The sequence below is a fragment of the Musca vetustissima genome, unplaced genomic scaffold, assembly GCF_032173495.1.
Source record: "Musca vetustissima isolate MV318-11 ecotype Yass unplaced genomic scaffold, APGP_CSIRO_Mvet_v1 utg39813, whole genome shotgun sequence".
NCBI lineage: Eukaryota > Metazoa > Arthropoda > Insecta > Diptera > Muscidae > Musca > Musca vetustissima.
In genome coordinates this window covers 22,211-34,396 of record NW_026886764.1, presented here as the reverse complement: position 1 = coordinate 34,396, position 12,186 = coordinate 22,211, and the positions used below count along the sequence as shown (strand labels likewise).

Genomic DNA, 12,186 nt, shown 5'->3' with positions numbered 1-12,186 from the left:
GTATGGCAAGGAAATTCGACCAAAATGATCGATTTTCCTCCGAACACTGATTTTGGGTTCAATTAAAGACGATTTTCTGGATTTTTATAGACGATATAATGGGAGTCTTAATACGTACATACTTAGATGGCTTGTTACAGAACGGTTGTTCCATAAGGCGAGCTTAAAAAAGATTTCCAAGCGCGTCTCCTCCAATTTGAAAGACCATGCTCCGAGATGTTGTCTTCTACTTGGTCTTTCTATCTAATTCGTGGCCTTCCCCGTCTGCGTGAACCATCAGTAGGCTCGCTTTTATATGCCTTTTGAGCTGGGGCATCTTCATCCATTCTCACAACATGACCTAGCCAACGAAGTCGCAGCAGCTCAATACGACTGACTATGTCGATGTCCGCGGTTCATTCGACGCCGATATTCACCGTCGACGCAGATCGGCCCGTAGATCTTTCGGAGAATTTTTCTCAAGTATCAGAAGTATCAGCTTCTTCAAGTATCAGCTTCTTGTAAAGTGTGAGTTTGGTCTGGCGGGAGGTGACCTTGTTTCTAAGCTGCTTACTCTAGACCATAGTAGCATCTGTTGGCCATCACTATCATTCTTCGAATTTCAAAACTGATGTCATTCGTTTTATTTATGGCGGTACCAAGGTATAAAAAATCTTTAACTACCTCGAAGGTGTATTTCTCAAGTTCCACAGTTGGTCCGAGTCTACTGGACGTCTTGCGCGTTGATACCATCAGCTTGTTCTTCTCGCCTTTTACTGCCAGACCCACTTTGGCAGACTCCTTCTCAATTTGTTTAAAGGTGGCTGTTACCGCTCTCAGTGTTCGACCCATTATATCGATTCATCGGCGTAGGCGAGTAACATGTGTTGCTTTGCGTCTCGTATGGATATTAAAAAGGTCACACTACAAACTGTCACCTTGTCTGAATTCTCGTTCGGTATTAAGGGGCTCCAAGAGGTCCTTTCCGACTTTAACTGCTGATATTGTGCCAGTTAAAGTTATCCTGCATAGCCGTATTAATTTTGCAGGAATGCCAAACGCAGATATGGCTTTAAACACCTCTGAACGGATAGGGATATCGAATGCGGCTTTATATTCGACGAATAGGTGGAATGTGTCGATATGTTTTTCGTCGGTCTTTTCCAGGATTTGGCGCAGAGTGAAAATCTGGTCAATGGTGGATTTGCCAGGTCTGAAGCCACATTGGTATGGTCCAATAATGTCATTGACCATTGCCTTCAGTCGTTCACACAGCACATTGGATAGCACTTTATATGCGATGGGAAGAAGTCTAATTCCTCTATAGTTGACACATATCGTCTTGTCTCATTTTTTGTGCACGGTACATAGGATGCAGAGGTTCCAATCATTGGGCATGTATTCTTCTAGCCAAATTGTACTAATCAGCTGGTGCATGCTCCTGACCACCAGTCTTGAATAGTTCGGCTGGTAACTCATCGGCTCCAGCTGCTTTATTGTTCTTAAACCGATTAATTGCTTTTATGACCTCATCTTGGCTAGGTGGTATACAATCTATACCGTCATCTCTTATTGGTTCTGGAGTATCTACTTCACCGCCACTATTTGATACCTGAAACTTTTCAAAATGCTCCTTCCAGATCCTCAACATGCTGTCTGTATTTGTCACCAGGTTTCCTTCGTAATCTCAACAGGAGGATGTGCCTGTACCAAAGACTTCGGTTTTGTGTTTTACTCGTTGGTAAAATTTCCGGACTTCATTCTGACTCCTGTACATCTCGATTTGCTTTTTTCTGAAAATACGTTTTTCCTCTCTCCTTTTCTATCGATAATTCTCCATCCTTGATGGTTCCTTGATGGTGGTTTTTGGTACCCCAGAGTTGCTTTTGCTGTTCTTAGTAGGGAGTGGGCAATTCTTTGCCATTGTGCTTCTATACTATTATCGGGACAAGAAGTGTTTTCCGCAAATTTGTAAGTTGAGCGGAGTAGGCCTCGGCAATCTGTTGTGTTTGCAGCTTTTCGACGTCGAGTTTCCGTGTTGGGTTAGAAGTGCTTTGCTGCTATGGTCAGATGGGTAAGTTGAGCGGAGTAGGCCTCGGCAATCTGTTGTGTTTGATCAGGAGAGATCCAAGTGGTCTTGTGTATATCGAGATGCTTGAATCTGGTGCTGCCGTTGTCGGATGTTTCTTCATGAAGGCTGAATTTTCCGACGGTGGGGCCAAAGATATTTTCCCTTCCGAATTTTGCATTAAAATCTCCTAGCAGAATTTTAATGTCATGGCCAGTGCAACGTCATATGCTGTTTCTAGGCGCTCGTAAAATATGTCTTTGGTCTGTTCATCTTTATCTTCGGTCGGAGCATGGACGCAAATGAGACTGATGTAGAAGAACTTCGTTTTTATACGGATTGTAGCAATTCGCTCATCTACTGGAGTGAATCTGGAGACAAGGTCTTTTATTCTCCCGTTAACCATAAGTCCGCAGCCAAATTCATGTCTCGTTTTATGGTAGCTATAATACAGGGCGTAATCGTCTGATTTACTTATGCCTGTCCCTTTCCATCGCATTTCCGGTAAGGCAATAATGCCGGCTTTGTACTTCTTGAGTATATCCACCAAAGCGAAAACTGCGCTTTTTCTGTACAAGGTGCGCACATTCCACGTGCAGATTCGCAGATCGTGGTCCTTTATTCGCTTTCGGGGGTCGTTAACATTAGGGGGGTTTGGTTTGGTTTTATTTATTTATTTTTTTTTTTTTTTTGCTTTTTCATATTGGTAGGGGTTTTCCGAGTGTGGGCAACTAACCCAACGCCTCAACCCATTTTTTATAGTTCTCAGCTCACTATTTCAACGGATGATGAAAGTAGCTACCCCAGGTGACACCGCGGGGAGGTCAGTGTCCACAATTGAGATGAAAGAGGGACCAAGATATGCCTGGGCCTAGCCATGTTAAAGCCAATCTGAGCCGTTGCTTGGTATCTATCATTAACACGACTACGTCAACCGCAATAAGTTTGAATATACATAAAAATCAAAGACATTTTCTAAAAATACACGATCTAAGATTATTTTTTAAAAATCCATGATTTTGGTAGAAAAAAAAATAAAAAATCATGGCAACTCTTAACAATATTCACCGAAGACTTGTTTTCTGTTATACGATCCGGCACACTTATCACTTTTAGTGTCTAGATCAACAGAAGACATAAAAAATGTAATGATGATGAGTCCATGGGGTGGGGATAGATCAGGTCATGTGAGAGTTTTTTTTTTTTTTTTTCTTTTCAATATTGCATTATCATCACAACCGTGATGGTTATTCAACTTGAAATGGGTGGGTGGGGTGCAATATGTGTAAGTATGCAAAGATGTCGCCACAACGGACATTTAAAGGCCTTAAAATAAAATATTAAAAAAACAATTTGTTATCTCAAAAACCGCTTATCCAGATTTGACTGTATAAAATATTAAAAATTAAAAAAAAATCTGCGACGTCACTAAAATTATTGCAGAATAAATTTTAGTGACGTCGACAGAGATATACCTTTCTTTTTGTTATTTTAAATTAGCGGAATTTTAAAACGCGATCCAATTCCAGTTTCATGCTAAGAATATTTCAAAACAAACTCACTTACCTATTCAAAATTTGGGATCAATCACAATAAATTAGGTCATTGTATTCTAAATGGGAATTTGAATAAAAGCTTGTATGAAATAAATTCGAATTTAAATATAGATTTGTTCCGGGCATCATGTCATATTCGTGAGAAGAGGGTATCAAGTGTTGGGTGTTGATAAGAGATTATTTATATCGGAGCTTAAGAGAGTTAACAGGTGAAGAGAGCACCTGTCGAATAAAAAAATTGGACAAATATTCTTTAAAAAATCTACGCCTTGGTGTTACTTGAAAAATATTTTTTTTTTAAATTCACGTCTTACAGGTCTTTAGAAAAATATTCTTTAGAAAACCTACGTCTTAGAGGTCCTTAGAAAAATATTCTTAAAAAATCCATGCCTTAGAGGTCCTTAGAAAAATATTCTTTAAAAAATACACGCCTCAGAGGTCCTTAGAAAAATATTCTTTAAAAAATACACGCCTCAGAGGTCCTTAGAAAAATATTCTTTAAAAAAACTACGTCTTAGACGTCCTGAGAAAAATATTCTTTAAAAAAACTACGTCTTAGAGGTCCTGAGAAAAATATTCATTACAAAAAAACTACGTCTTAGAGGTACTCGAAAAAATATTCTTTAAAAAATCCACGCCTTGTTTGGCTGGCTACTCGAAAAAATATTCTTTAAAAAATCCACGCCTTGTTTGGCTGGCTACTCGAAAAAATATTCTTTAAAAAATCCACGCCTTGTTTGGCTGGCTACTCGAAAAAATATTCTTTAAAAAATCCACGCCTTGTTTGGCTGGCTACTCGAAAAAATATTCTTTAAAAAATCCACGCCTTGTTTGGCTGGCTACTCGAAAAAATATTCTTTAAAAAATCCACGCCTTGTTTGGCTGGCTACTCGAAAAAATATTCTTTAAAAAATCCACGCCTTGTTTGGCTGGCTACTCGAAAAAATATTCTTTAAAAAATCCACGCCTTGTTTGGCTGGCTACTCGAAAAAATATTCTTTAAAAAATCCACGCCTTGTTTGGCTGGCTACTCGAAAAAATATTCTTTAAAAAATCCACGCCTTGTTTGGCTGGCTACTCGAAAAAATATTCTTTAAAAAATCCACGCCTTGTTTGGCTGGCTACTCGAAAAAATATTCTTTAAAAAATCCACGCCTTGTTTGGCTGGCTACTCGAAAAAATATTCTTTAAAAAATCCACGCCTTGTTTGGCTGGCTACTCGAAAAAATATTCTTTAAAAAATCCACGCCTTGTTTGGCTGGCTACTCGAAAAAATATTCTTTAAAAAATCCACGCCTTGTTTGGCTGGCTACTCGAAAAAATATTCTTTAAAAAATCCACGCCTTGTTTGGCTGGCTACTCGAAAAAATATTCTTTAAAAAATCCACGCCTTGTTTGGCTGGCTACTCGAAAAAATATTCTTTAAAAAATCCACGCCTTGTTTGGCTGGCTACTCGAAAAAATATTCTTTAAAAAATCCACGCCTTGTTTGGCTTCTCAAAAAAATATTCTTTAAAAAAATCACCCCTTGTTTGGCTTCTCAAAAAATATTCTTTAAAAAATCCACGCCTAGGGTGATTTATTTTCCTGAACCTCCACATAAGAGCGTTGCCATATTTTGAGTCAACTCTCTTTTTGCTACAACTTCTCCTTCATCCGTTTGACAAACAAGAATAACAACAACAAAAGTAATGAGGACATTGAATTCATTCAATTGGGGATGAGGATGCGAAGCAATGAACAAAACAAAAACAGCGTTAGCTCCGATTTTTTGTTATCAACAAGCTACATATTAAAGCTAGGCGGTAGCAGCAGTCGTCCAGCTAGGCAGCAGGCAAACAAACAATAGGCGCGACCGGTATGTCATCTTTAACGACATCAAATGAGGACATAACAGCAACAACCGCATCAACACAACGAAGAGGTTATTTTTTATGTCAAAATCACAATATATTCTGAATTTGATTATTAAAATTTAATGGCCACAGATTCCGATTCCATACTACGACTAAACGATGATTGTCTAGAATTGATTTGCAAACAATTGAACACGGTGGAACAATTTATTCTATGGAAATTGCACGAACGTTTCGAGCTAATCGTTGAGCATTTATGGTTGTCGGGAGGTGCGGGTTTACACACTGTCCAAGTGTATGATCAACAGGTTTCCCTGCTTAACGATAAAGAATTTATGGAATTCATGCGTATCCTTAGCCAACATACCGCCAACTTATCACTGCATTATTTGCGGAAGGAACGTTTCGAACAATTAATCACGTTGCGCTTTCCAAAAGTCACCATTCTCAAGTGTATCGATCCATTCGAACAGCATCGTAATCAGGCGGCACGGTATGGGCTCGAGGCGCTCCGTGTGCTGCAGAATTGTTTTCCCAACATTCAAGAATTGGAATTGAAAGGTTATCATGTGCGGTATTGTCGTGATATTTTTGCCATTGGTGGAGGTAATTTAAAACGTTTAGAATTGAAAATTCTTTAAGTAGGCAGGCGGACAGGCAGGAGAGCAGTTATCTGCTCAAATAGTCACATGGAAGGCATTTGTCATAATTTTTCTTTGTTTTTTTTGGTAATTATTCTTTATTTAAATGTAATTGAATTTTATTAAAGATAAGTGTTGTTTTATTATTTGGTATTTCTATATTATGTATGTACAGTGTTTAATAAAAATTATATGTTTTTTGTTAATAAAAATTCCTATACTAAGTTGAAAATGTGAATTTCAGTACTCCAGGTGGATTTGAGTCTTGTAGATATTGTTTGAAATCCAATTTGAGAAAACGATTGTTGTACATGTAACGAGGATCCTAGAAAGAAAAATAAAAGAATATTAATCGTTAAAAAATATTGAAAAATATTTAAAAAAATGTTATTTAAAAATCCAGGCCTTAGAGGTCCTTAGAAAAATATTCTTTTAAAATCCAGGCCTTAGAAGTCCTTAGAAAAATATTCTTTTAAAAATCCAGGACTTAGAGGTCCTTAGAAAAATATTATTTTAAAAATCCAGGCCATAAAGGTCCCTAGAAAAATATCAATTTAAAAATCCAGGTCATAAAGGTCCCTACAAAAATATTATTTTTTAAATCCACACCTTAAGAAATATAAACTTTTAAAAAACCCACGCCTTAGAGGTCCTTAGAAATATAATCTTTAAAAATCCACGCCTTAGAGGTCCTTAGAAATATAAACTTTAAAAATCCACGCCTTAGAGGTCATTAGAAATATAATCTTTAAAAAAATCACGCCTTAGAGGTCCTTAGAAATATAATCTTTAAAAAATCCATGCCTTTAAAAAATCCACGCCTTAGAGGTCCTTAGAAATATAATCTTTAAAAAATCCATGCCTTTAAAAAATCCACGCCTTAGAGGTCCTTAGAAATATCTTTAAAAAATCCACGCCTTAGAGGTCCTTAAAAATATAATCTTTAAAAAATCCATGCCTTTAAAAAATCCACGCCTTAGAGGTCCTTAGAAATATAATCTTTAAAAAATCCATGCCTTTAAAAAATCCACGCCTTAGAGGTTTTTAGAAATATAATCTTTAAAATTCCACGCCTTAGAGGTTTTTAGAAATATAATCTTTAAAATTCCACGCCTTAGAGGTTTTAAGAAATATAATCTTTAAAATTCCACGCCTTAGAGTTTTTTAGAAATATAATCTTTAAAATTCCACGCCTTAGAGGTTTTTAGAAATATAATCTTTAAAAAACCCACGCCTTAGAGGTCCTTAGAAATATAATCTTTAAAAAATCCATGCCTTTAAAAAATCCACGCCTTAGAGGTTTTTAGAAATATAATCTTTAAAATTCCACGCCTTAGAGGTTTTAAGAAATATAATCTTTAAAATTCCACGCCTTAGAGTTTTTTAGAAATATAATCTTTAAAATTCCACGCCTTAGAGGTTTTTAGAAATATAATCTTTAAAAATCCCACGCCTTAGAGGTCCTTAGAAATATAATCTTTAAAAAATCCAGGCTTTTAAAAATCCACGCCTTAGAGGTTTTTAGAAATATAATCTTTAAAATTCCACGCCTTAGAGGTTTTAAGAAATATAATCTTTAAAATTCCACGCCTTAGAGGTTTTTAGAAATATAATCTTTAAAATTCCACGCCTTAGAGGTTTTTAGAAATATAATCTTTAAAAAACCCACGCCTTAGAGGTCCTTAGAAATATAATCTTTAAAAAATCCATGCCTTTAAAAAATCCACGCCTTAGAGGTTTTTAGAAATATAATCTTTAAAATTCCACGCCTTAGAGGTTTTTAGAAATATAATCTTTAAAATTCCACGCCTTAGAGGTTTTAAGAAATATAATCTTTAAAATTCCACGCCTTAGAGGTCCTTAGAAATATAATCTTTAAAATTCCACGCCTTAGAGGTTTTTAGAAATATAATCTTTAAAAAACCCACGCCTTAGAGGTCCTTAGAAATATAATCTTTAAAAATCCACGCCTTAGATGTCCTTAGAAATATAATCTTTAAAAATCCACGCCTTAGAGGTCCTTAGAAATTTAATCTTTAAAAAATTCACGCCTTAGAGGTCCTTAGAAATATAATCTTTAAAAAATCCATGCCTTTAAAAAATCCACGCCTTAGAGGTCCTTAGAAATATAATCTTTAAAAAATTCACGCCTTAGAGGTCCTTAGAAATATAATCTTTAAAAAATCCATGCCTTTAAAAAATCCACGCCTTAGAGGTCCTTAGAAATATAGTCTTTAAAAAATCCACGCCTTAGAGGTCCTTAGAAATATAATCTTTAAAAAATCCACGCCTTAGAGGTCCTTAGAAATATAATCTTTAAAAAATCCACGCCTTAGAGGTCCTTAGAAATATAATCTTTAAAAAATCCACGCCTTAGAGGTCCTTAGAAATATAATCTTTAAAAAATCCACGCCTTAGAGGTCCTTAGAAATATAATCTTTAAAAAATCCACGCCTTAGAGGTCCTTAGAAATATAATCTTTAAAAAATCCATGCCTTTAAAAAATCCACGCCTTAGAGGTCCTTAGAAATATAATCTTTAAAAAAACCACGCCTTAGAGGCCCTTAGAAAAGTAATCTTTAAAAAATCCACGACTTAGAGGTCCTTAGAAATATAATCTTTAAAAAATCCACGCCTTAGAGGTCCTTAGAAATATAATCTTTAAAAAATCCACGCCTTAGAGGTCCTTAGAAATATAATCTTTAAAAAATCCACGCCTTAGAGGTCCTTAGAAATATAATCTTTAAAAAATCCATGCCTTTAAAAAATCCACGCCTTAGAGGTCCTTAGAAATATAATCTTTAAAAAAACCACGCCTTAGAGGCCCTTAGAAAAGTAATCTTTAAAAAATCCACGACTTAGAGGTCCTTAGAAATATAATCTTTAAATAATCCACGCCTTAGAGGTCCTTAGAAATATAATCTTTAAAAAATCCACGCCTTAGAGGTCCTTAGAAATATAATCTTTAAAAATCCACGCCTTAGAGGTCCTTAGAAATATAATCTTTAAATAATCCACGCCTTAGAGATCCTTAGAAATATAATCTTTAAAAAATCCACGCCTTAGAGGTCCTTAGAAATATAATCTTTAAAAAATCCACGCCTTGGAGGTCCTTAAAAATATTCTTTTAAAAATCCACGCCCTAGAGGTCCTTAGAAAAATATCAATTTAAAATCCACGTCTTAGAGGTCCTTAGAAAAGCGTTCTTTTAACAAATATTCTTTAAAAAATCAAAAAAAACATATTATCGTACCTCCAATATCGATTTATCAATAAATGTATCCTTGAGCCACATTTCCAAAGTGTGTGTACGCCACTTTTGTTTCTTTATCATTTCCATGCAACGCCATATCACCGATTCGCTAATGCCCTTACGGCAATGGGTTAAATTGATCAATTTCAATTTACGACAATTCTGTACAAAACTCAGCACGCCGCGATCACTTTCCAAATCACAGGAACACAAATGGATCTCCTCCAAATCGGCAAATTGTTTACTTATTTGCAGCAGCATATGATCACGTATCCCCTCAATGTCATAGCCACGACATTCATAAAATGAGAGTTTCTTTAAAAATCGCATATGATTCAATTCACGAAAGAACCTTTCGAAATTATGCAAAACTCCATTGAATTTAAAAGCTTCGATTTGTTTGAGATTTGTTCTCGAAATCCTTTCCAAAACATCAAAAACAAAATTTTTGGAATATATTGAAAGTTTCTTTAAATTTGGCATCCGCAAGATATCATTAATGATATCCGTATCGAAACACAAATGATAATCGGCAATTTTTATGTGTTCCAAAGTGGGACATTTTTTCAATTCGATTAGATCGCAACAATTGATTTCATCACAGTCTTCCATTATGTCGAATTTACGTAACTTCAGCTCTTGAAATACTTCTTGGAAATTATCCGATTCCAGACACTGGCAATCATCCAAGGAGAGGTGTTTCAGGGATGATAACTGTGCCAAATATTTGCCAGTTATTTGACAACCCCGTAACTTGAGTACTTTCAGTTTGGGAAATATTCTGGTCAATAGATTGAGATCTTCATCTAGAAATTGATGTTCACGATCACCCGATTCGGACAATTCTTCACCACCAATATCCAACACATAACCACGGGCACCTCCTTCACCCATCCAAATGAAAGTTTCGGTACGATTAAATGTCAGATCGTTGAGAAGGCGTAAATATTTAATATCACAATGACGCATTATCAAGCTCTGCATATGCGGACCAACTTCTTGAATGAAGCCAATGAAAGTTGTTTCGTCAACGCTCTCCAATAATTCAGGATATATGGCTATGTGATTTAGTTTGCAACGCCATTGAGATTTGACAATTTGTTTGAAACGGGTGTGTAATTTGGAGATTTGATATTGTTGCATTACATCCAGACGCCGTACAATCATGCCCAAACAGTCATCGTTTAAATCCATTATATGGGGTTTAGCAACTTGACACAATTCTGCAAAAAAATAAGTTAAATTTCATTAATAGTTTATTTTTATTATTTAAAATTCCACCTACCTTTTGACGTCACCATTTTCTTCCTTTATTTTTTTTCTGAATACTGCAGCTGAGCCCTTTTTTATGTTTCTCGCCTGATTATTTTAAATCCAATGACCAAGAGGATGATTTCTAATTATTTCCTTCTTTGTTGCCTGGTTTGTTTTTGTTGTCTTTTTGAATGAAATGACGTCGTATTTGTTATTGTTTTGCTTGTTCTCTGTGTGTTTTTTCTACCTACAGTGGCTGCTCTCTCATGCACTCTCTCACGTACTCTCCGATCCAAACAAATCGATTGTTATTGTTTTGGCTGGGGGTAAATTGTATAGTTTTTTCCAGCTTTGCCATTAAAATTCAATTTGAAGATAAAACTCTTGCTTCCAGTAATTTCCAGACAACTGTCTGTGCCAAAATAATTTCAATTTCCACCCCAAAAATACGAAAAATGTTTTGAATGCAACCAGAGAAATAGACAAACAATAACAAATGTTAAGATGGCAGAGAGCCTTGACAGAGAACAATAACAGCGTTCTTCTTCTTGTTTTGCTATTAATAACAAGGAACTCACTATGGAGTGATAGCAGGGAAATTTTAAATGGTGGAATTTAATTGATAGCAAAAAGGAGAATGGTATATTTTTAAAATAATTAATTAAAATTAAGAACAATTATTTTATTTAAAGTATTAAATTAATTTACAAAAATATAAATAAAAAATGTACAAATAAATTCGCATATTTTTAAACGATGGGAAGTATTACAGTCAAACTAACCTATATAAACCTTAAACCCCTCGGAAGTACAACCTAATAGAAAATGGTATATTCTGAAATGAGGGAAAACAACTACATAACCGTTATTTTGAAAAATAAACGGAGCTAGCCAACCAAACAAGGCGTGGATTTTTTTAAAGAATATTTTTTCAAGTAGCCAACCAAACAAGGCGTGGATTTTTTAAAGAATATTTTTTCGAGTAGCCAACCAAACAAGGCGTGGATTTTTTAAAGAATATTTTTTCGAGTAGCCAACCAAACAAGGCGTGGATTTTTTAAAGAATATTTTTTCGAGTAGCCAACCAAACAAGGCGTGGATTTTTTAAAGAATATTTTTTCGAGTAGCCAACCAAACAAGGCGTGGATTTTTTAAAGAATATTTTTTCGAGTAGCCAACCAAACAAGGCGTGGATTTTTTAAAGAATATTTTTTCGAGTAGCCAACCAAACAAGGCGTGGATTTTTTAAAGAATATTTTTTCGAGTAGCCAACCAAACAAGACGTGGATTTTTTAAAGAATATTTTTTCGAGTAGCCAACTTAACAAGGCGTGGATTTTTTAAAGAATATTTTTTCGAGTAGCCAACCAAACAAGGCGTGGATTTTTTAAAGAATATTTTTTCGAGTAGCCAACCAAACAAGGCGTGGATTTTTTAAAGAATATTTTTTCGAGTAGCCAACCAAACAAGGCGTGGATTTTTTAAAGAATATTTTTTCGAGTAGCCAACCAAACAAGGCGTGGATTTTTTAAAGAATATTTTTTCGAGTAGCCAACCAAACAAGGCGTGGATTTTTTAAA

General features: G+C 35.3%; 1 protein-coding gene across 1 annotated transcript; it reads right to left on the bottom strand.

Annotated features, from left to right (window-relative positions):
- Nucleotides 1–6,320: 6,320 nt before the first annotated feature.
- LOC133334249 (uncharacterized) lies at nt 6,321–10,659 on the bottom strand. Its single transcript, XM_061542538.1, has 3 exons — nt 10,639–10,659; nt 9,354–10,576; nt 6,321–6,425 (listed from the first exon to the last, which is right to left on the bottom strand). The coding sequence occupies exons 1-3, from the start codon at nt 10,652–10,654 to the stop codon at nt 6,321–6,323; spliced, it is 1,344 nt and encodes a 447-aa protein (XP_061398522.1). The 5' UTR covers nt 10,655–10,659.
- Nucleotides 10,660–12,186: the final 1,527 nt, after the last annotated feature.

Bases quoted from the DNA above. Each gene is read 5' to 3' on its own strand.
- LOC133334249 (XM_061542538.1), bottom strand. The intron at 6,426-9,353 runs GTACGATAATAT...TTTTCTTTCTAG, and splicing joins TTGATAAATCGATATTGGAG to GATCCTCGTTACATGTACAA.